This window comes from Phyllobates terribilis, unplaced genomic scaffold (assembly GCF_046119375.1).
Source record: "Phyllobates terribilis strain yellow unplaced genomic scaffold, ASM4611937v1 Scaffold_1__5_contigs__length_1240528914, whole genome shotgun sequence".
In the NCBI taxonomy this organism is placed as follows: domain Eukaryota; kingdom Metazoa; phylum Chordata; class Amphibia; order Anura; family Dendrobatidae; genus Phyllobates; species Phyllobates terribilis.
This window is the reverse complement of record NW_027362761.1, coordinates 98107309-98132081: the sequence shown is the minus strand read 5'-3', so window position 1 is coordinate 98132081 and position 24773 is coordinate 98107309. Positions and strand designations below refer to the sequence as shown.

The window sequence follows — 24773 nt, the reverse complement described above, 5'->3', positions numbered from 1 at the left end:
TCCACCCATTATGGCAGGCCGCAAGGGCATTACTTCATTGTGTCCCTGCGCTGGTGGGCAGAGGAGAAGAAGGAAAATTCTACAGTTCATGGTGGGAGTGGGGTAAGGGGAGTTTCAGTTTATTTTAATGTGAAGTTGTGATTTAAAGGGTGGGGGGCATTATTACTATGTGGAGTCAGAAAGGGGGCAGTATTACTAAATGGGTACACTCTTACTATATAAAGTCACAGAGGACAGCACTATTATTTTATGGCAGTACTATATGGAGAAACAATGTGGACACTATTACTAAACAGAGGCAGAGAGTAGACAGTAATATGATACTATGATACTGAGGCACAAAGAGAACATTTTTACTATATTGAGGCACAGAGAGAATACTATTACTATATGGAGGCAGAGAGGGCGACAAATTTACCATATGGAGGCACAATGGAGGCACTATTAGTATATTGGGACAGTCTTACTATTTTGAGAAACAAAGGAGCGCTATTTCTATATGGAGGCACTATTACTATTAGGAGGCATATAGGGGGCGCTATTGCTACAAGTCTGCACAGACGGGGCAGTTTTACTTCATGGAGACACAATGAGTGCACCCTTACTATATTAGGGCACAGATGAGGCATTAGTATTTTGGAGCAAAATGGGAGCACTTTTGAGATATGGCAGCAAAGAGGGGGCATTATTACAATATGGAGGTACAGATGGGGGCATTATTACTATACGGAGGAACACTAAGGCACTATTATTATAAGGAATCATAAAGGGGGTACTATCACTACAACTATATGGGGGCACAATGGTGCACTATTACTATATTGAGTCAAAGAAGGGGTACTATAACTTTATGGAGGCACAGAGAGGGCAGTATTTCCATGTGGAGACATAGTGTGGTTGCTATTAACATATAGAGGTACAGAAGGGGCACTATTAATACAGTATATGGAGGCACAGTGGGGAACTATTCATATATGGAAACACAATGGGGGAACTATTGCTATATTGACGCACAGAGGGAGGAACTATTATGATCTGGAGACACCAAGGGGGCACTATTACTGTATTTAAGCACAATGGGGGCACTGTTATTATAAGTAGGCACAGGAGGGGCACTATTCTTTTATGTAGGGACAATCCGAACACTATTACTATATAGAGGCAAAAAGAGAACAGTATTAGTATATGGTGACATAACTTGGGCACTATTACAACAGTGTTACATATATCAAGGCATACATGCGGGCACTATTATTATATGGAGGCACAATGGGGGCACTATTAAAATATGGGGGAATAGAGGGAGACAGTATTACTATTTGGAGAAATAACAGAGGCACTATTACTATGTGGAGGCATAAATGGGGGCATTATTACTATACTGAGGCACAATGATGCATAGTTATTATATTGGGGCGCAGTGGACAATATTGGAGCTAAAGAGGGGTACTCTGCTATATGGAGGCATTGAGGGGGCACTATTAATATATAGAGGAACTGAGAGTTGAACTATTAGTGTGTGGGGCGCAATAAGTGGTACTCTTAATATGCAGGGTAACAGAAGGGGCACTACTGTATATGGCACTATGGATGGAAATTGTAGGAAAAGTGTGGAAGGAGCTGGAATGATGAGCTAAAGATGTCTGTGTTTCATTTATTCTATGGCGCTTTACATGCTTGTAATGCTTGTAATGTGTTGTTATGGCCTGGTGGTATTATTATTTCTTATATTGCAGTATTCATGATAAAATTATTTTTGTTAATGATGGAATAATTGGTGCCATTATATGGTCATTGTGTGGCAGTATTATTTGTTTCTTGTGTAATGAAATCATTGGTAATATTTGTACACTGGATTTTGAGGCTTTTACTTGTTTTGTGGTATTGTATTATGACTTTATGATTATTTGGTGACTGACCATTCAATTTTGTAAATGTGATATATATGCCCATCAGGCAAAACCCACAAGTGCACAGACATATTTCACTTTTACTCCACAGCAAGTTGTCCAGTGCACTTTCAAGTGTCAGGGATGAATTTCAGTTCCAGTCCGGAACTGCTGGGAAGTGAGAAAACAAAAGTTCCAACACCTATAGGTCTGGAAGAATGCCTATGAAAAAGAACCAGTTTTTACACTGGACTGTACATTGAGTGGGATCAAAAAGCGATGCATGCAGTGTTTTTCTATCCACGTACGGAGATGTCGGATTAGTGTATGCAGCACACAACTTTGTCATCAGTTGTGTCCATCTAATACAAAAGGAGATGGGCCGGACAATTCTGATATATGGTAATTCAGTCTTGTTTGATACTTTTTCCATATTTTTTTTGCCAATTTTGATAATCTGTGCAGAACTGTGTACTGTCTGTACCCCTACTAGACACATTTGCTATTCACGTATCTAGGAAAGCTTATTGATAACTCTATCGGCAGCCATAATGACAGGTATATTACATCCAGGTTTGCCAAAAACAGATAAAACTGAGTAACATCTGAGAAAAATCATTGGCAAATACAGAGAAGTAGATATATTGGTTTCCATGTATTGTGCTGGAATAATCGGTGTTTATATACTGCATTTGTGAGAGGGAATAAATCAGGCTCCATCTAATACAGACTGAAAGACTAAGCTATATAATTCATACAGTGTAATGTGACAGTGCCATCTGCTTTTCCCACATTTCATTGGTGTCATAAATACTACATTATAACTGGTACATAAATGCCATAAGACAATCAGTGCCATCTGTGCTTCATAAAACAAAGGACTTGTTCTGTACATTTCATGCTGTAAGTCTTTCAGCTTGAAGCTAGAAATGTATCAAAGGAGAAAACCAATTTAAATGCGGAAATAAATTCTTATGGTAAAAAGTCTATTGCACAATTAAGAGAACACTGTGTTTCATTTTTTTTATAAAGGAAATAATATACTAAATCACATCATACATTAAGTAAATATAATAAAACTCTACATTGCCCTGAGATATTTTATGTTTTCACATAACTCATATTTGGGATTATTTTTCATGGTTTAAACTTTACATTGTGATTAATATCAGTATATTATTTCCTGTTGATTATACTGTCCAGCGCCAACATATTCCGCAGTGCTGCACAATTCACATCAGTCCAATGGGGCTCACAATTCACTTTCCTATTTAGGACACATACACACATTTGAGAGTTAATTTCATATGTGCGGTATTAACATAATAAATAAATGAAAAAAATGATGTGGGGTTCCCCTGATGTCAACTCACCAGGGGAATTAGGAAGAGCAAAGGTGAAGTGCCAGAACTGGCACATCTCATGTGATGCGCCACTTCTGGGGTAGTTGCAGGCTGGTATTTTTAGACTGGGAAGGGATCAATAGCCATGGACCTTCCCAGTCTGATAATATCAGCTCCCAGATGTCTGCTTTACCTTTACTGGTTAACAAAAATAGGGGGAACCCCACTTCATTTTTTTTCATTCATTTATTTATTTATTTATTTTATCTATTAGGCTAAACAAGCAATAAACTCCACATGAAAGGCACTAAAGGGTGCTGTCACGCAAGGTGAGGGATGGAACAAGTGTACAACGAAGGTAAGAGGGGGAAGGGGGAGTGGAGACCCCTAGGCAGATCTAATATCACCCTGACTACCCTATTGTCCCTATATAGGTTCTGCACCTATCGCCAGGCAGGAAACCTAATCCCTGAATGTCCCTAGAGCTTGGCCCTGGTAGAGAGGGGACGGGGTGAACACTAGTTACACTTAGCTTGAGCAGACACCAGAGAGATAACGCTAACTGTCCTCCAAGGGAAGTCCAAGAAGAATCTAGCCGACTACTAGTACTCCAGGCATGGTCAGAGGAACATAGAACTATCACCGGTGACTCTCTGGAGACACTGAGAGTTTGTAACTACCAAGCAAGGGTGTGTCAATTAACAGCAGAAGGTGGAGGTTGCTGCTGGGTCCTAAAGGAAGAAGGATATCACTACACTACAGAGATGAGAGGATCAAGAAGGCGTCTGCAATGCCAAGTGCAGTGATCTCCTACAGCTGGATCCAGAGCGACTGTCTGTTACACTTAATACACTTAATACACCCGTGACAGGTGTAAGTTTATAACATGTAGGGGGCTTGTGAAATTATATACTGTATCTGCAGGATATCTATGTATTCTATCTATCTATCTACTGTATCTATCTATTATATATCTAATATCTTCCTATCATCTATCTATATCTTTATATAAGATTGCTTTATTAGTTTTGTAAACTATAAAAGTAAAACAATACTTTATTGTTACAGCAGATAGCCAGAATTTTTTTTAAAACATTTAAAAAGTCATAAAATGACATACAAAATACTCACAATAACCCACAATAGAGTTTACAGCCCAAAATCCAATGACACACAGAATAAGAATATAATACAGTATAATATCCAAAGCTCTATACAGTATCTATCAATATACAGTATATAGTCAGCACCCATACAGAATAGATACATTTCTTATAATGCTATACATTAGGCACAAAGTGCAACAGTGGTACACAACCTGCAAAGATACAGAAAGATAATCCCATATAAAAAGTGCTATATATGGACACCACTATAATTCATGTGTAATAAATATGTGCCCTGACAATGAACATATAACTCGAAAAGTCACCTCATATAAGCAACAGTATGTCCAGATATTAGAGAAGATCAATAAGATAAATGCACATAACAATAAAGATATAAGCAGTTTAAGCACCACTGTATCAAAGCACTAGAAAATGAGCATGGTGATGAACTCACATCAAGTCCATCAGACTAAATATAGGTCATGGAGCAACAACAGTGGACATCTAAATCAGGCTATATGACAGCATGGTCCTGAACAGAGAAAGTGGTCAAATGATGCCCGACGCATGTGGCCACAAAGCAAGTGGCTTGCTCAGTTCATCACCATGCGCACTTTCTAGCTTTGATATATTGGTGCTTATATCTTTATTGTTATGTTGTTATGTAACACTGTTGCACTTTATGCCTATTGTGAAGATATTCAAGGTAATCCCATGTCAATCACTGTGCACTGTTGGGTAGGGTTACAGAGATCTCCATGTACAGTGCAACCCGACACTTTTGAATACTTCTGCAGCAAGCAGAAGGGAGGGGGCGGAGGAGCAGGGGGGTGACAAATCCCACAGCAGCTGCACAGGATTTGTCCCTTCCCCCATGCCATGTGCTCCTGTGGGTGAACTGCTATAATTCAACAGCGAGTTATGGGAAGATGATCCATCTCAGTGATAAACTAACCGGATTTTTGGAAACCTAAAAGCATGGAGAATCGAAACATTCCTTTCTTCACCGCCCAGCAAGCAAGGATAGGGATATATGCGGCACAGCCTTTCAGAAGCCCCTAGGGCCACTGTGTTTGGTCTCCACGCGTAACAGGGGCCTGGCTGGATACGATGACACCAGAACCGGCTCCCTAGGACCGTCCAGTAAGGACATATGGCCCATTTTAGTTTTGGGAGTTTGTTAGCTAAGAGAGGCCAGGGGTGGAGATCTAGGTCCAGCCCGTGGGCAGTAAGGGAAGTGATCCAGAGAGGTTATAAGATCCTGCCGCCCCAGGTCCATTGTCTTTTTCCTGGGAGGGTCATGACGTCAAGTCGTGTGGGAAAAGTCCTGCAACAACAAAGAGAAGGCCCAAAAACCTCCCATGTGGCAGCCATTCCCCCGTAAGCCAAATCGTCCATCTGATCGGTAATTGACTCGTAAAAACTGCTTTATACCTTTTGTACCCATACTTTGTTTCTGTAACTCTGACCACTGTGTATGTATAACCCTTATGTATATAGCGTATTGTTTAGTGTGCCCTTCAGGTGATTAAATATATAATTTAACTTTGGGCTGTTGTTTTATCTCGATCCACGAACCCTTACATCCATAGTTCGGTCCAACGAACATGCTACCAGGCTGGTTTCTAGCCTGATATAAGTCCGTTATATCAAATAGAAACTGGTGGCAGCTCTCCCAGGGCAACCAAGCTCTGCTTCACTGGAGCTAGTGAAAGGAGCCTCTCAGCCTGTCAGGGTTGTAGGGCAGTGTGGTGCCATGTCAGTGACTGAGTGGGGCTCCTCTTCTCACTCCCTGGTGCCTCCCTGTACCCGTGTGGACAGGGGGTGTTTGTGCATAACTGTACCAATCTGACCTTACGTGTTCCTCAGGGGGTGTGGAATGTCACATTGATGCAAAGGGCAGAGCTGTACCACGTGCTTCGTCTGACGTAATTGTGATGTCAGGCGGGTGGCGGGGTGTGGATCCATCACAAGTGGTGGCAACAGGGAAATTCTGCTGGGTCTCCCTGTTGCAATTTTGTCACAATGGTGGCAGCGGTGGGATTGAGATAATAGTGTGTGTGAGTGTGGAACGCATACTCATAGACCCTAAAGACTGCCAGTAGTAGCTTTTGCTGCTGGAGTCTTAAGACCAGCTCAGCACTAGACAGTCAGAGTGCAAATACTATAAGCGGTGTGGGTGCATCAGGTTGCAGTTCGATGTCAGTGACCGTAGAGTGAAAAGATGGCCAGTGGCACCAGGGCCAGAACCAAGGAGATGTCCAATGCTTCAGATGGTAGGGAGGAGGTGGAAGTCAATGTCGCTCCAGAAGGAGGGGAGTCCCGCCCAGGCACCCCAGGGAGAGAGTTGCCGGCGGTCAGTCCCGCATTGGGCCACCCACCACCTGACCCCCTCATGCAAGTTGCCTATGCAAGTCTCCAGGCTGGGGACAGGGCCACCTACGACACCCTGATGTTGGAACATTAGCTGGAGCGCGAGCACCAGAAAGATATTCTCCAGCTCCAGCTGGAGGCCTCAGCCAGTCGCAAGTCCCCTGAGATCCGAGTCCCAAAGCTATCGGAGGAGGACTTCCCCCTGCAGGACAAAGGAGGGGACTTGGACACGTTCTTGCTGGCATTTGAAAAAAACTGCTGTCAGTACCATCTGTCTGAGGACCAGTGGGTCCGGTTCTTCACCCCTTGCCTTAGGGGTAAGGCCCTGGAAATCTTTGGGTACCTGCCCAGTTAGACCACCCTGAGGTATGAGGACATCAAGCAGGCTCTGGTCCGGCAGTATAACCTGTCTGGAAGACAGCTGGGTCGATCACATGCGGGCCCTACTGAGGGCCGTTGATGAATGGACCATAGGACTGGAGTTCACCACCGTCCAGCAGATGAAGGAGCTCATCATGACTGAGCAGTTTCTGAGTTTCTGTGGAACTGCCCGGAAGACCTCCAACAGCATCTCGGTGACCAGAAGCCGAAGGGGGCCTCTGCAACAGCGACACTTGCTGATGAGCACTCCAACAACAGGACTCCAGAGGCCAAGAAACTTGCCGACTGGAGAGGAGTAAGACAAACGCGGTGCCTACTGCCTCTGCCCCCAGGCCCAAGGGGCCACCTACCCATGCTTTCCCCTCCACGCCGGTAGGGGAACCCCGACTGTGTCACATTTGCAGACAGCCGGGCCACTTCAAAGCCATGTGTCCTGAGCGCCAGAAGGGCCCATCCCTGTCCCAGAAACCATTCACTGTTTTGTGTGTGAGTGGGGGTGTTGGGAGGTCCCTCGACAATCTTCAGACTGTCACCATAGGCCAGGCCAGGGCCATGGGACTGCAAGACACCAGCGCTGAGATGACCCTTGTGCGGCCTGAACTGGTGTCACCCCAGGATTTGATACCTGGGAAGACTCTCGCTGTCTCCAGGATTGGAGGCGTCGAGCCAGCGCTGCCCGTCTCCAAGGTGTATTTGGACTGGGGCACTGGGAGGGGTGTGCGGGAGGTGGGGGTAATTCTGAACATTCCCGCGAGTGTTTTACTTGGGAGAGACTTGGGGCGGCTAGTGTCCCACTTTGTCGCCACTGAACCCCTAAGGCCTAACTCTCCAGACAATGTTATGTCCACCCCTATTGCTGCTAATATTATTAACATGCCTAATGATCGGGATGGGGGGGTGAGTGATGTACTGTGTCCCTCTCCCCTTGGGGCAGAGGAGATTAATCAAATCGGCTGTGATAATGATAATGCCTCATAGTGTGGCCAGCCAGCAGGCTGGAACAGTTCATTTTGAGAGGTTGTCACAGAGGTGACAGACAGGGGGCAAACAGCTCCAGAAGAGGAGCATGCCATGGAGGGCGGGGCAGTCCCAGGAGAGGTAGGGCTCCCAGGTAAGGCCACATGGCAGGGTTCCCCCACAACCGGGATGTCAGAGGGCCAGAATAGTATGTTTAGACCGGAGGCTTGATCAGAAGCGGAGGAGAAGCGGGCACTACCCGTGGTCACAGCAGCTGTGGCCGCTGTTACGAGCGGTGGTGGCACCGGGCCCCAGGGACCCCTCGGGAGTCCGACGGCTTCTCCCCTTCTGACCAGTGGCTGCTAGGTCAGACGGAGGCCAGAAGACAGGTACCGGGGAACTGACAGAAGACGTGGCACTTTCGTCTATTCTGGCCACGTCCAGTCAGGGGTTTCAAGCGGCGTTAGAGACTGACGACAGCCTGAAAGCTGGAGCAGGCGGCACAGCCTCCCTCGGACTTAGACCTTGAGCAGGTGGTCTGGGACCAAGGACGGCTGTACCAGGTAACGGTCCAGTGAGGTCCACCAGACGTGTGGCCCAGGGACCGACAGTTAGGGGTACCCTATCCGTTCAGGATGGAGTTGTTGCGGATGGCGCATGAGATTCCAATGGCCAAACATCTAGGGATTACTAAGACCAAGGCCAGGCTAGCCCAGCATTTCTACTGGCCAAGGATGGGGGCCAAGGTGACTGCCTACTGCCTGTCGTGTGACACCTGTCAGAGGGTGGAGAAGGTGGGGCGGCGCCCCAAAGCCCCACTAGTATCTCTGCCCATCATTGAAGAGCCTTTCAGGAGGGTGGCTGTGGATTTGGTTGGCCCGATGGCCACCCCCAGCAGCTCCGGGAAATGCTTCATACTGGTGGTAGTAGACTATGCCACCCGGTACCCGGAAGTGGTAGTCTTGTCATTCATTCGGGCAAACAAGGTGGCCACTGCCTTACTGGAGATTTCCTCCAGAGTGGGTTTTCCTCAGGAAATGCTCACCGACTGGGTGACCCAGTTTATGTCGCAGCTGATGGAGGCCCTCTGTAAGCAAATACAGGTGTAACATCTGGTGACCAGCCCGTACCATCCACAGACTAATGGCCTGTGCGAACGGTTCAATGGAAACCAGAAGCAGATGCTTAAGATGTTGATCGACTCCCATGGGTGTGACTAGGAGCGGTACCTCCCACACCTGCTATTTCAGCTCCTGTACGGCCGGCGTGCGCAAGGCCCCCTGACTCTGGTGAAGGAGGTCTGGGAAGGGGACTTGGCTGCCCCTGGAGTGTCGGTCATCGAATATGTCGTGCGCTTCAGTGACAAAATGCAGGTCTTGGCGCAGCTGGTGCACGACAATATGACGCGAGCACAGGCCGACCAGAAGTGATGGTATGATCAGAATGCTTGTGAGAGGACCTACCAGGTGGGTCAAAGGTGTGGATACTGGTCCCTGTACCCCAGGACAAGCTTCTGGCGTACCTCGTGCACCAGCAGCTCAATGCCGTGACGTACCTGGTCACCCTGGACCACGCCCGGGGAAGGCGGAAGGCCTTTAACGTAAACATGATGAAGGCACATCATGTGCGGGGGGGCCTGCGCCCTCCCCGTGTGCAACCTGCCAGAGGAGGGAGAGGCGGAGACCCTCCCGGACATACTCGCCCAGGCTAGGGTGGGTGGGACCATCGAAGACGTGAAGGTTTGCCACCAGCTGTTGTCAGACCAATAGTCCCAGCTTTGAGCAACCCTGCACCCCTTCTGGGATTTGTTCAGCCACAAGCCCGGAAGGACCGAGTCGGCCATCCATCACGTGGACACAGGGGATCACCCCCCAATCTGGCGTTCAGCATATCGGGTCTCCCTGGAAGCGCAGCAGCACATGCGCCAGGAGATTGACGAGATGCTGAAGCTGGGGGTCATCTAACCCTCCAGCAGCGCTTGGACCTCGCCTGTGGTCCTCATCCCAAAGAAGGCCCGGACAACCCGGTTCAACGTGGACTACAGGGGGCTCAACGCTGTCGCGGTCACCGATGCATACCAACTTTGCATTGATGACCTACTCGATCAGTTGGCTAGGGCCAAGTACCTGACCATCATGGATCTTAGCCAGGGATATTGGCAGATTCCCCTGACCCCCAAGGCACGTGAACACTCTGCCTTTATCACCCCATTCAGACTGTACGAGTCTATGGTGATGCCATTCGGTATGTAGAATGCCCCGGCCACTTTTCAGTGGATGGTCAACACGCTGCTCAAGGGACTCAAAGGGTACGCAGCCGCGTACCTGGATGACATTGCCATCGTCAGTCCCACCTGGGATGATCACCTAGAGCATCTGGCGCAGGTGCTCGGGCGGATCCAACGGGCAGGCTTGACAATTAAGCCGGAAAAGTGCCAGCTGGGTATGAGTGAGGTCCACTACCTGGGACACTGGGTAGGTGGGGGAGCTCTGAAGCCAGAGCCCGGGAAGGTGGATGCAATCGCGTCCTGGCCCACCTCCAGGACCAAGAAACAGGTGATGTCTTTCCTGGGCACCGACGGGTACTATAGGAGGTTTGTCCCTCACTATAGTAGCCTGGCAAAGCCCCTGACGGACCTGACAAAGAAGAAGCTGCCCTCCGCAGTCGATTGGACAAACAACTGTGAGACGGCGTTCTGGACGCTGAAGTCTGCCCTTTCTACCTCCATGGTACTACAGGCAGCCGATTTCACGCAGCCTCTTGTAGTGCAGACAGATGCCAGTGACTTTGGCCTTGGTGCTGTGCTCAGCCAGGTCGACACTACGGGCCATGAACACCCCGTTTTTTACCTGAGCCGGAAGCTCCTGCCAAGGGAGGTGGCCTACTCCACGATGGAGAAGGAATGTCTGGCAATTCTGTGGGCCATGCAGCGTCTGCAGCCATACTTGTACGGACGCCAATTCACCGTGGAAACAGACCACAACCCCCTCAGCTGGTTACACACTGTATCCGGGACGAATGGGAGGCTGCCACTCTGGAGCCTCGCGCTCTAGCAGTACCACTTCGCCATTCGCCACAAAAAGGGCCGCAAACATGGCAATGCTAACAGCTTATCCCGACAAGGGGATGTTGCAGATGGGCGCGTGGGTGAACACTGAGTGGTGCTGCCCCCTAGTGCCCTCTAAAGGGAGGAGGTCTGAAGATATTCAAGGTAATCCCATGTCAATCACTGTGCACTGTTTGGCAGGGTTACAGAGATCTCCATGTACAGTGCAATCCAACACTTTTGAATACTTCTGCAGCAAGCAGATGGAAGGGGGCGGAGGAGCAGGGGGGTAACAAAACCCACAGCAGCTACAGCTGCACAGGATTTGTCCCTTCCCCCACACCATGTGCTCCTGTGTGTGAACTGCTATAATTCAACAGCGAGTTATGGGAAGACGATACATCTCAGTGATAAACTAATGGGATTTTCGGAAACCTAAAAGCATGGAGAATCTCACCATTCCTTTCTTCACCGCCCAGCAAGCAAGGATATGGAGATATGTGGCACAGCCTTTCAGAAGCCCCTAGGGCCACTGAGTTTGGTCTCCACTCGTAGCAGGGGCCCAGCTGGATCCGATGACACCAGAACCGGCTCCCTAGGACTGTCCAGTAAGGACATATGGCCCATTTTAGTTTTGGGAGTTTGTTAGCTAAGAGAGGCCAGGGGTGGAGATCTAGGTCCAGCCCGGGAGCCGTAAGGGGAGTGACCCAGAGAGGTTAAAAGATCCTGCCGCCCCAGGTCCATTGTCTTTTTCCTGGGAGGGTTGTGACGTCAAGTCGTGTGGTAAAAGTCCTGCAACAACAAAGAGAAGGCCCACAAACCTCCCATGTGGCAGCCATTCCCTCGAAAGCCGGATCGTTCATCTGATGGGTAATTGACTTGTAATAACTGCTTTATACCTTTTGCATCCATACTTTTGTGTTTGTAACTCTGACCACTGTGTATGTATAACCCTTAAGTATATAGCGTATTGTTTAGTGTGCCCCTCAGGCGATTAAATATATAATTTAACCTTAGGCTGTTCTTTTATCTCGATCCACGAACCCTTGTGTCCATAGTTCGGTCCAACGAACACGCTACCAGGCTGGTTGCTAGTTAAATATAAGTCTGTTATTTCAAATAGAAACTGGTGGCAGCTCTCCCAGGCCGACCAGGCTCTGCTTTACTGGAGCTAGTGAAAGGAGCCTCTCAGCCTGTCATGGTTGTGGGCAAGTGTAATGCCACGTCAGTGACTGAGTGGGCCTCCTCTTCTCACTTCCTGGTGCCTCCCTGTACCCATGTGGACAGGGGGTGTCTGTGCATAACTGTACCAATGTGACCTTACGTGTCCCTCAGTGGGTGTGGAACGTCACGTTGGTGCAAAGGGTAGATCCGTACCACGTGCTTCGTCTGACGTAACTATGAGGTCAGGTGGGTGGCGGGGTGTGGATCCATCACAAGTGGTGGCAACAGCGAAATTCTGCGGGGTCTTCCTGTTGCCATTTCATGACGCCTATTGTATAGCATTATAAGAAATTGATCTATTCTGTATGGGTGCTGACTATATATATTGATATGTCCTGTATAGAGGTTTGGATATTATACTATATTACATACTTATTCTGTGTGTCATTGGATTTTTGCTGTAAACTCTATTGGAGGTTATTGTGAGTATTTTGTATGTAATTTTATGACTTTTTAAATATTTTTATTTTTTTCTGGCTATCTGCTGTACCAATAAAGTATTGTTTTATTTTTATGGTGATCCCATATATTATTATTATTATATTATTATTATTATTATTATTATTATATTATCCCAGTATTTAAAGCAAGTTTCTTTCCTATGTTGGTATATGTTTCTATTTGACATGCTATGGATGGATCTGTCTTATTTGGTGGTGCTCTCCGTCCTTTCTTTGTTTAGTTTTGTAAACTAGTTTTAAGTTACATAGAGCATTATAGCATGTAAAAGGTTATGTTAAGAACGCAGTGCATACGGATGTCATACAGATGCTAGATGAAAAAAAATTGCACACTCACATAGCACTCGCATGACACTCGTCCAACTTTTTATAATGAACATCGGAGCGATTTATAATACGCTGATGTGAACGAACCCTAAGGACTCGCTCACACGAGCGTATAACACATCTGAGTGCTATGCAATAAAACATCGCATAGCACTTGGACCAGTGTTATGCTATGGGGCAGCTCAGATCTGCGATTATTTTCTCATGCAGATTCTGAATTTTTGCTAATAAGTGTGCCTATCGCCACTTTTCAAAACTGCCTCAGGAGGGTTAGAGTTGAGTTTTACTGTGGAGCTTTAACAAGTTTATTATAATTTGTAGCAGAACTTGGTATAAAAAAGAATGCAAATCTAAGGAGAACTCACAGCGTTTGTTTCATTTTCTGGCGCTTTGGCAGACATAGATGAGCCAAATGTCTTAAAAACAAAGTACTGTTTTGTAACTTTAGTGCATCTTTTGCCAGCACACTGTTGTTAGTAGTTTTAGTAAATCCACCCCAATTATGCTTTAGGACAGGGGTGGAGACCCTTATTTCTGCCAATGGCAATTAGGATATTTATACCATCCTTTGGGGGCAGCGCAAATCGCGATCAAACTCCACCCTCAAAGTATGTCTTGACGCTGGCACTGGTGCCATGACATAATCTTTCAGTGAACACTGCGTGTGTGTGCTCACAAAGCAAGAAGAAACTAAAGGGCAGGCGGCCGTCAAAATACAGGTGCCGGCTCAAGCATTGCGGTCCCAGGAAATCTGCCCGGGGGCCGGATAAAAGGTCATCGGGGGCCGCTTCGGCCCTCGGGCCTGAGGTTCCCCACCCTTGTTTTAGGATAAGAACATTTCTCCTGTGATTATTGCATTAGTTCACATGATTTTTCTCTGACGCTGTATGAGATCTGATTGTGATGATGTTGTCTGGGGATGGCTGTGAAAATGTCCTAAAATCTCATAAGAGGAATAACGCATAAAGAAGTGATTAATTTACTTTAGACACACATTCTTCGATTTCCTAAAATAATCGTTTAAAAGTCGACATCAATAGGCCATATAGGGTGCATGTTTCCAAGATAATGATGGAGCAGGAGCACTCACACATAATTAGTTCTTTCACAGTTCACAATTAGAGCAGTACATCTAATACAGCTTTCAGGAAAATGGCCTAATCCTAAAAACTGCGGATCACATTTATTCGAGGCCTTGTATTTTCACACGAAAAATGACAGAAATAGGATTGAGAATGCAACAATTTGCAGCCATGGATCCTGTTCATTTCATCTATCTGCTCTATTTTCTAAGCCACACTACGCTGATGGGCCTGGGCCTTACCACTTTCAGCTATCACTGTGTTGTCTCCTTAAGATTCAATCCCCAGAGGTGAACCCAAGTAAGAGGCAAATTATGCAGTTGCTACATCATGACCCACCTGTTTTATGCATGCACAGTCAAGCACCATCAATGTCTATGAGATATATGGAAGCCAGCAAGTGAGCGCACTCAGGAATCTATTGCTATAAAAGAGTAATTCCTGGGAAAACCCCATTTACCATTTTGGAAACTGCACAGGGTGGAAAATATAGACGGAGTGGTCGTAAACCTGACAGTTTGGCTGTGACTCGGCCCAGCGTGGCTTTCTCATAATTAGAACTTGCTTGTGTCATTGTAAAATCAAGAACTGATTTGTCAACAGGAGGTGGGAAACTTGTTATCATCTGGTTAGATTTAATTCCATTTTTGGCAGCCATATGTTAATTTGTGAATAACCTAACCCTTATTCTTACCTTAGTTTGATTCCAGTATGGGGTCACAGCCCCCTAAAGGTGTTGACTACCACCGGTATGGAGTATAATCTCAAAAACAGATTTACCAAAGAATAATTTGCACTTTTTAAAGGAGAACTCCATCTAGTTTTCCTTACAAGTCGTCCTTGGATGTGATGGTAACTCCTAGAACATACACAACGTGATTTGAGATATTACCCGAATTTGTACCTAGATTTGTTGGTAATGTTATCACATCACTCTGACACAAGTGTTTCATATTATAGTAAAAGTCTCATGACGTTAGCTTTAATAAAGTGTAAACTCACCAAAGTCATCATCATGTCCACTGGGCTTACTTTATTTGGATTCATCTTGTACAGCAGTTTCTTTACTTGCTCAAATGTTGGCCTCTGTGTAGGGCTTTGACTTCGGCACCGTCTGATTAGCTACAGTAGAAATTAGATAGAAGAAATCCAGGGTCTTGTCCGTGCTAGAATTGTATCAATAGCAAATCCACAATACAGATACATTACAACATCCATGTGTAGAGGGAACTGTCTGCTCTCATAGCACTGAGAGAGGTCACCTTGGATTAACTTAATACACGCACATAAAGTGATCTTAGTATTAGACAGCACAAGTGCTTCCCAACTGTGCCCTTCTGTTTTCTTATATCTTTCTTTTTTTTGCAATCCCGAACTACTGCATCAGTACTTAATTTGATTCGGTTACTTTCTGCCCTGTTCTATTGTGTTTTACAATAATTATATTTTCATGTTTAGGTCTTAAATTTTATATTCCGTTATATATAAATAACTGGATAAGATAAATGTTAGTTTTTACTATACTATGTATCGACTTTGTAGTATTGTATTTGGCCATGTTAAATAAATTAAATGTATAAATCAAAGGGAATCAGTTGTTAATATCAGCCACCAGAAACAGTATATATGGATATGCAGGTCTTTGAATTGTAAATAAATGAACTACTTTATATACTCTATCTGTTGAGGCATTCCTGAGTAATTAGCATTTAATTTCAAAAGCAAATGATTTAAGTGCTCTGGGTGTGACAAAGCACTTAACTAACCTTTCCCAAAAGATGGGAGGCAGAGGAGCGGAGCTCCTGATTGAGAACATGGGACAACCCCTTTAAAACACAAGACATTGTCTTGGGATGTTTTATTATATTACATTTTTCCCCTAAACTACAAAACAGATAAACTAGTGGTTGCTATTCATTTAGGGTGAACTTTGTTTTAGCGGTTGAGCATTTACTTAGTTTGCTATAAATTCAGTGACTTACATCCACATATTCGGAAGGACATGGACAGGCATTATCAGCTTTGCCTTTAATTAACTCTGGTAGAGGAAGGCAGCAATATTCTGCGGAACTGGTATCATCTTTCTATATAAGAAAGTAACATAAGGAATAGACAAGTCAGGATAAGATATATGAACCATAGCATAACAAAACTGCTGATCAACAAGTGCCCTATTCCTGTATATGGGAAAAATCAAAACCAAATTCAATATAAAGAAAGAGTCACACTCCAAGTATTACCATGATGATCTATTCACATAATTCATACATTATATATATATATATATATATATATATATATATATATACACAGTACAGACCAAAAGTTTGGACACACCTTCTCATTTAAAGATTTTTCTGTATTTTCTTGACTATGAAAATTGTACATTCACACTGAAGGCATCAAAACTATGAATTAACACATGTGGAATTATATACTTAACAAAAAAGTGTGAAACAACTGAAAATATGTCTTATATTCTAGGTTCTTCAAAGTAGTCACCTTTTGCTTTGATGACTGCTTTGCACACTCTTGGCATTCTCTTGATGAGCTTCAAGAGGTAGTCACCGGAAATGGTCTTCCAATAATCTTGAAGGAGTTGCCAGAGATGCTTAGCACTTGTTGGCCCTTTTGCCTTCACTCTGCGGTCCAGCTCACCCCAAACCATCTCGATTGGGTTCAGGTCTGGTTACTGTGGAGGCCAGGTCATCTGGCATAGCACCCCATCACGCTCCTTTTTGGTCAAATAGCCCTATCACAGCCTGGAGGTGTGTTTGGGGTCATTGTCCTGTTGAAAAATAAATGATGGTCCAACTAAATGCAAACCGGATGGAATAGCATTCCGCTGCAAGATGCTGTGGTAGCCATGCTGGTTCAGTATGCCTTCAATTTTGAATAAATCCCCAACAGTGTCACCAGCAAAGCACTCCCACACCATCACACCTCCTCCTCCATGCTTCACGGTGGGAACCAGGCATGTAGAGTCCATCCTTTCACCTTTTCTGCGTCGCACAAAGACACGGTGGTTGGAACCAAAGATCTCAAATTTGGACTCATCAGACCAAAGCACAGATTTCCACTGGTCTAATGTCCATTCCTTGTGTTCTTTAGCCCAAACAAGTCTCTTCTGCTTGTTGCCTGTCCTTAGCAGTGGTTTCCTAGCAGCTATATTACCATGAAGGCCTGCTGCACAAAGTCTCCTCTTAACAGTTGTTGAAGAGATGTGTCTGCTGCTAGAACTCTGTGTGGCATTGACCTGGTCTCTAATCTGAGCTGCTGTTAACCTGCAATTTCTGAGGCTGGTGACTCGGATAAACTTATCCTCAGAAGCAGAGGTGACTCTTGGTCTTCCATTCCTGGGGCGGTCCTCATTTGAGCCAGTTTCTGTGTAGCGCTTGATGGTTTTTGCAACTGCACTTGGGGACACTTTCAAAGTTTTCCCAATTTTTCGCACTGACTGACCTTCATTTCTTAAAGTAATGATGGCCACTCGTTTTTCTTTACTTAGCTGCTTTTTTCTTGCCATAATACAAATTCTAACAGTCTATTCAGTAGGACTATCAGCTGTGTATCCAACAGACTTCTGCACAACACAACTGATGGTCCCAACCCCATTTATAAGGCAAGAAATCCCACTTATTAAACCTGTCAGGGCACACCTGTGAAGTGAAAACTATTTCCGGTGACTACCTCTTGAAGCTCATCAAGAGAATGCCAAGAGTGTGCAAAGCAGTCATCAAAGCAAAAGGTGGCTACTTTGAAGAACCTAGAATATAAGACATATTTTCAGTAGTTACACACTTTTTTGTTAAGTATATAATTCCACATGTGTTAATTCATAGTTTTGATGCCTTCAGTGTGAATGTACAATTTTCATAGTCATGAAAATACAGAAAAATCTGAGAAGGAGTGTCCAAACGTTTGGTCTGTACTGTATATACACACTTGTAGGTGAATTACAGATTACAACTATGCTTTTCTATTGCTCTTCCCAAATATTATAAAGAAATAAGAGTCTCTTTTTGTTCCAGGGACAGCGCCACTCGTGTCCATTGGTTGCGTCTTCTACTTTAGCTCTGCAATACCAGACATAAGATATGAAGAAAACAAGTGTTGTTTATTGTAAACTCCCCTCCCCCTCCAAAAAAGCCGGACTTTCAAAAAACCATTAAGTCCTCTACATTTAGTCATTTCAATTACTCCATTGTAACCATAGCTATAACACTATTTTAGCTTCATGCGATTCTGCGGAAGTTGTCTCTCCTCATTTTATGGTGTAGCCAGCATCCAGACTTTGTTATCTATTGTATGACACGTAATCTGGAATATTAGTATCAGGAGGCTAATTCTTATTTCTTTGTAAGTCTAGACCAAAGTCTAGAACAAGGTCAGCAATTCTTTTCTCACTCCCTATAAGATTCATTTAATATGTCTCTGTATTTATCTACACAGAGTTTCGAGACAGTCAGCAATCTCTGATTTTTATATGATCATGTTGATTCCCTTTTAAGAAAAAAACGTTATTTTGCCAATCTATTGTGATTCTTAAACAGAACCTGTCAGGTGCCCGATCCACAAGCAGCAATAAACAGGAGCAGGCGTTGTCAATGCAGACAACATTGCTTTACTCTGAAATGTTGTGGCGTTCCAGAGAAAACATAGTTTAAGAAACGCATTGGTTCCACCGACTTCTTTCCACCCCAGCTCAGCTGGATTGACAAGCCACTTCCTATTTGAGTAAAACATATATGTCTGTGATGATGGAGTCTGTCCTTGTTTTATGCTGCCTATGGTTTGGAACCATGAATCTCTTCAAAAGGAAACAGTTAGTAGGAACAACCCCCCTAATCCGTCTATATAGGCAGGCAGGTCATAGGAGGCTGAATAAAATGATACCATGATATTTGCAAACTGATGTATTATTCCAGAGAAATCAACATTTTTCTTAATATGTAAATGAGCTGTTTAGATCTATGGGCCAGATGAAGATCTTCTGAGAATCTGCCTCCTAAGCTTATTTTAAATTAAAGGAGGTGTTACCAGTGTGAGTCATGTAATGACTTACAGTCTTCTCTCCTGATCTACAAGTCTCACACTGGTAACCTCCCCTTTCATTTAAAACAAACTCTGGAGGCAGATTCTTGGGGAGATCAGTGTCCGGCCCATAGATCTTAACAGCTCATTTAAATATTAAGAAGATGTGGATTTCTTTGTACTAAGACTTCACATCATACATATCCAGGTATCATTTTATTTAGCTTCCTATGACCTACATGCCCATATAGACGGCTTAGGAGGGTTGGGCCTACTGACAGATTCCATTTAAGCAATGATGTCTAAAAGGATGCTACCAATCACCTTAGAATTTTTACAAGGTAAAAGGCATTTTCATCATAGACATTTTAGACATATCCATAGCTTGGTCTTTAGATAAGAGCAGGTCCAAACTCTCCTGTGTGCATAAGCACTCATGATGGAAATAGCCATTTAATTCCTAATTATAAGTATGCAATACCATAGAAATGATTTACCCAACACTACATTTCTACTATGGGAACAATTACTATAAGAACCGCATAGGAAATTGTCTGCAGTCTATTTATATTCTACACCACAACAATATCGATTAGATCTGCAGAGAAACATTTCCCACGTTTGATAACCTTCTTTACCCAGTAGAACGGATTCATTTGACGATTGCTACAACACTACACATTCTAGGATAATGTGCAGAATGAGTTTACTGGCCAGACTAACCCTTTGCATCTGAATTTAACTTAACTTTTCAATTAGCAAATTATAGCTGGGGGTCTTTGGTTGCTTTCACATGTGATATTTTGATGCAGTTGTATGACACTGTTTTTGCAGCCCATGTCAGAAATAAATCATAAAGAAGGGGAAATTATAAAGAAAATATTCTATTCTTTTATTTTCTTTAGAGCTCTTCTTTTTTAGCTTCCAAATGACGTGGGAAAGCAATATTGCTAGGTCATTTAAAGGAGAGATGAACTTTAAAGGAGAAGTCAAATTGTGCAGCGCATTGTGGAAGCTTCAACGTCCATTTCGCAAAGAGAGGACAGAAGTGAAGTAATATGAATGTCTGCAAAGTGCAGGTAACCATATACACATTCCAAGAAGCAACCGGCAGAAAACTCACTTTAACTGAAAATTTGTTCTAAAGGTGAATATCACATTACAAATGCCTGAATAAGAAAATGTAATACTACCACAAAAAGATCAGTTGCAGTTCATGATTTCTTTGATGCACATTTGGGCCCCGTTTCATCCAGACCGGCGCTTTTCTCGCCAGTGTTGATGAGGGGACATGATGGAGTCAGGCTCTCCTGATTCATTAAGAGGAGAATGCCTGTTAATTAATCTGGCACTTCTGAAAAGTAGTATATGCCTCTGTATGCACCTCGCCACAAATCCTACTCCAATCGATGACTGGAGTAAGATTTGTGGTGTAAGGAACGTCACTGCTCCTCATGAATTTGACAAGCGAAGGTTGCCACACTCTAGCACCAAAAGTTGCAAAATTTTAGTGCAATTTTTGTGACTTTTCAAACCTTTTTACTCCAGAATACTAGCATAAAAGCTATGATGAATTGGACGCTTGGTCTACATATCTGAAAATGTTTTCCCGGTAGATATTTCTACGATGTTTATAGAAAATGACCCATTTAAACTTAGTGTCCTTCACCATATATTTGTATGAGTCTTATACAATAAGGCATATTTCTTACCGAAGCAGGATCATTTCTGATTGCTATTTCCAGCAAAATAACTGCATAGCTGAAAAGTAAATAGGAAAATCTTTTCATTATTACTATAAGAATACACATTTATTATTCCAATTTTGAAATGTCTGAGCTAAAAGGGGTGGTCCAGGATTAATATTTATTTTCCTATACTGTACTTTTGCAAACGTAGAAAAAAGACAAACACAACTACACTTAAAGGGGTTTTCCCATGAACAAAAATTCATTTTAAAAATTGTCTGTGTCTGACCGTGTATGGATCATACCACAACTCCTGGGCAGGGGAGGAAGGAAAAGACAATACTGACATTACAGCAGGAGATCGCAGAGGATTCATTTTGTGAGGTAAAACATTTCCCTGCCTGTTTTTAAACAATATTTTACCTCCCAAAATGAATCCTCTGTGATCCCCTGCTGTAATCTCAGTATTCTCTTTTGCTTCCTCCCCTGCCCAGGAGCCGTGGTATGATCTGGGATTCTAGTAAGTCGACTAGAATTACCTTGGAGTTCCTTCTTGGACTGTTGCCATGCTTTCTCTGGTGTCATCTTGTAGCTAAGCGTATTCCCCTGTTTGTTTTCCCTGTGTGTACTTTGGTTGGTAGTGGGACTGACTCAGTGCTCACCCCTCCCGCTCCCCTACCTAGGGCCTAGCCTTAGGGTCAGCCAGGGATAAGTTTTCTGCTCGGCGATAGGTGCAGAACTTATTTAAGATCTATAGGGAAGTCAGGGTTTGTCATTAGATCTATTTAGGGGTCTCCACTCTCCCTTTCCCGAGTTGTAGGGCTCCCTCCCCTTTTCCCGTCGTTATTCGCTGGGTTCTCCCTACAAATAGCGTAATAGCCACTGCCCTGGACTTTGTTGACAGGCTAGATTGGTGACGTCAGGACTACAGTGCGTGTGACCTCTGCAGCCAATCACTTGGCTCAGCGTTGATTCCCATGTAGTGTGTCACCAATGCAGCCTGTCAACAAACACCAGACTGCAGCGGAGAGACAGTGCAGGACTTGGGGAGATTGAATATAGATGTGTTTGTTATTTTTTTTACATCTGCAAACCTACAGCTACATCAAATGAATCCCAGACAACCCTTATAAACATTTAGGAATCACAATGATTAACTTAATTTATTTTGATTCGTTCATTCGTCAGGCCTTTTAGGCCTTAGGGTAAGTTTTGTTGTAGGGTAGATTGGCAATTTTTCTACATTTTTCTGAAAACATAGACACAATAAATATGCTAATAGCCACAATTACAATATTATATTAAATTGATTATTGATTATGATTACATTGATATATATTAACACATGAACTCAGTATCTACTGTATATAATAACCCCTTACTAACAATATACACAGACCACACTTGTGAGGAACATATTTGTACCATATGCATGAGAAAACTTGGAAGATCTGCCAGCTCTAGCACAACCAAAAGACACGAAAGGTTAATGACATATTAGTTGGCAGAAGTACAGCTAAATTTTGGAGGTATAATTTGCATCAACCTCTCACAATTAACAAGATGCTATACCTGCACATATCGGCAGCTGCAGAAGAGACAGACTGAGTCTCCAGTGGTATGTTCTTCTGAGCAGGATGATCTCGATAGGTATTACAATCATCCACTGAAACTGGTTTGCGGAAAAAGTCCAAACCATAGTCTGAAAGGAAACAAATGTATATAGATGATTGGGTAAAATGGGTGTGTTCTTTAAGAAACATTATAATACAAATGTCTAGGGAATGTACAAAAAATAGTGCATCTCATTAAATTAGAATATCATCAATAAGTTAATTTATTTCAGTTCTTCAATACAAAAAGTGAAACTCATATATTATATAGAGTCATTACAAACAGAGTGATCTATTTCAAATGTTTATTTCTATTAATGTTGATGATTATGTCTCTCAAAATTATAGCTCTCAAAATATGGCGATGCAAAAACTAGATTTTTCAAAAAAATGCGTCTTTTAGTGTGTGACAGCTGTCAATCATAAAAACATTGCATCACTTGTCAGTTGAAGGAACAGCACTCCAAAGCATCATCAGGATCTGTGCAGAGTGAAGTCTCCTCTGAGCATGCACGCTCAGACTGCTGTCACTTACAGAGGTAGTCCCACCACTGACGTGCGCTTCTCAGTTTGTCTGATTCTGGTTTCCGGATTGGAAGTAGCAGAGCCAAAATCCAAACAGAACACTAGATGGCCCACACAGGGATGAAATTACAGGAGCAGGGCAGGTAGTAGAAGGATATTAGAAAATTGATTGTTAGAAAGAGTTAGGACATATGAAAGAGGGTGAAATTTGTAGTGGAAAACCTCTTTAACAAACTTTAAATATAAAAGAAATACTTGCCAAAGAAAAACAATTAAATTATTATATAGCGTATATAAGTAACTTTTATGAACATACAGTAGTGTTTAAAATAATAGCAGTGCATTCAAAAATATGATTTAAGCAGAAAATCTTTATACTAGTTTTTATTTCCATGCATTGGGAACATTGCACACTGTTTTCCAATTCAAAACATGAGGAGAAATGTAATTTTTTACTACTTTACAGAAAACAACAAAAAATTAACACTGGACTGTTCTAAAAAATAGCAGTGTCTGCATTTATCTCTACAAACTCACAATATGTACTCTTTTTTGAGGATTTAGCATTCCTGTGAATCACTAACCTAATATTTAGTTGTATAGCCACAGTTTTTTAGAACTGCCTCACATCTATGTTGCATAGAGTCAACTAATTTTTGGCACCTGTCAATTGTTATTCCAGCCCAGGATGCTTTGACTACATCCAACAATTTCTTGGCATTTGTTGTCTTTGCCTCAGAAACGGCATTTTTGATGTCACCCCACAAGTGTTCTATTGGATTAAGGCGTGGGGATGGGGCTGGCCACTCCATAACGTCAATTTTATTGCACTGGAACCAAGATTTTGTTCATTTACTGGTGTGTTTAGGGTCGTTGTCTTGTTGAAACACCCATTTCAAGGGAATATCCTCTTCAGTGTAAAGCAACATGACCTCTTCATGTATTTTAATATACGCAAACTGGTCCATGATCCCTTGTATACGGTAAATAGGTCCGGAACCATACTAAGAGAAACATGCCCATATCATTATGCTTGTGTGTCACCCCAGGCCTGGATGCCACAAATATTAAAGGCTGTGTCTGAGAGCAGGAGGGAGGTTCCCTGGTCAGGGACCATTAGCATGCAGCACCTCCTGTCCCAGGCCAGTAGGGGGAGCAGGCTGCCCCTATAAAAGCTGGAACTGGGGCAGGGTTAGAGAGACCAGAACCCACTTCTGAAGTGTCCAGAAGGGTTCTCAGAGAAGAGGGACAGGTCAGCAGCAGCTGAGGAGTCCGTGAGGCAGAGGAGAGACTGCAAGCCAGGGACAGAGGTGACGAGAGCCGGTCCTGGCTGAGAGAAGTACACAACCGGACATTGGGGCCTGAGGCTGTCAGGGTTGCAAGCCCAGCAGCAGAGAACCAACCCGCGAGGGATTTCAGGTCCCTTGGCCTAAGAAGCCTGGAGGCTCTGCCACACAGAGGGACCAGTACAGCAAGGAGAAGCAAAAGGTACCCAAGGCCCGAGTCGCAAGCCATACAGGCAAAGTACACGGCCAGCTCAGGGACGTGGGCTATTACACCACGAAAAAGGGGGATAGTTAGCAAGAGCATAGAGAGAGAACGGTAGGCCTACACACTCTCCCTGACCAGTGGGGCTCGCCTGAATGCTCTCAGATACCCAGGCCCATTCCTAACCGGTACTCCTGTTGGGTCAGTAATAACATCTGCAATAAAGACCCTGA

The 24773-nt window shown here is 43.8% G+C and overlaps 1 protein-coding gene across 1 annotated transcript in view; it reads right to left on the bottom strand.

Annotated features, from left to right (window-relative positions):
* The window catches only part of LOC141273374 (atrial natriuretic peptide receptor 2-like), a 229792-nt gene that overhangs the window by 123280 nt on the left and 81739 nt on the right, over window positions 1-24773 (bottom strand). The window contains exons 9-12 of the mRNA XM_073685563.1: window positions 22487-22616; window positions 20939-20987; window positions 16175-16276; window positions 15195-15314 (exon numbers count right to left, since the gene is read on the bottom strand). Coding sequence (XP_073541664.1) covers window positions 15195-15314; window positions 16175-16276; window positions 20939-20987; window positions 22487-22616 — 401 coding nt within the window. The remainder of the gene's footprint in view (window positions 1-15194; window positions 15315-16174; window positions 16277-20938; window positions 20988-22486; window positions 22617-24773) is intronic.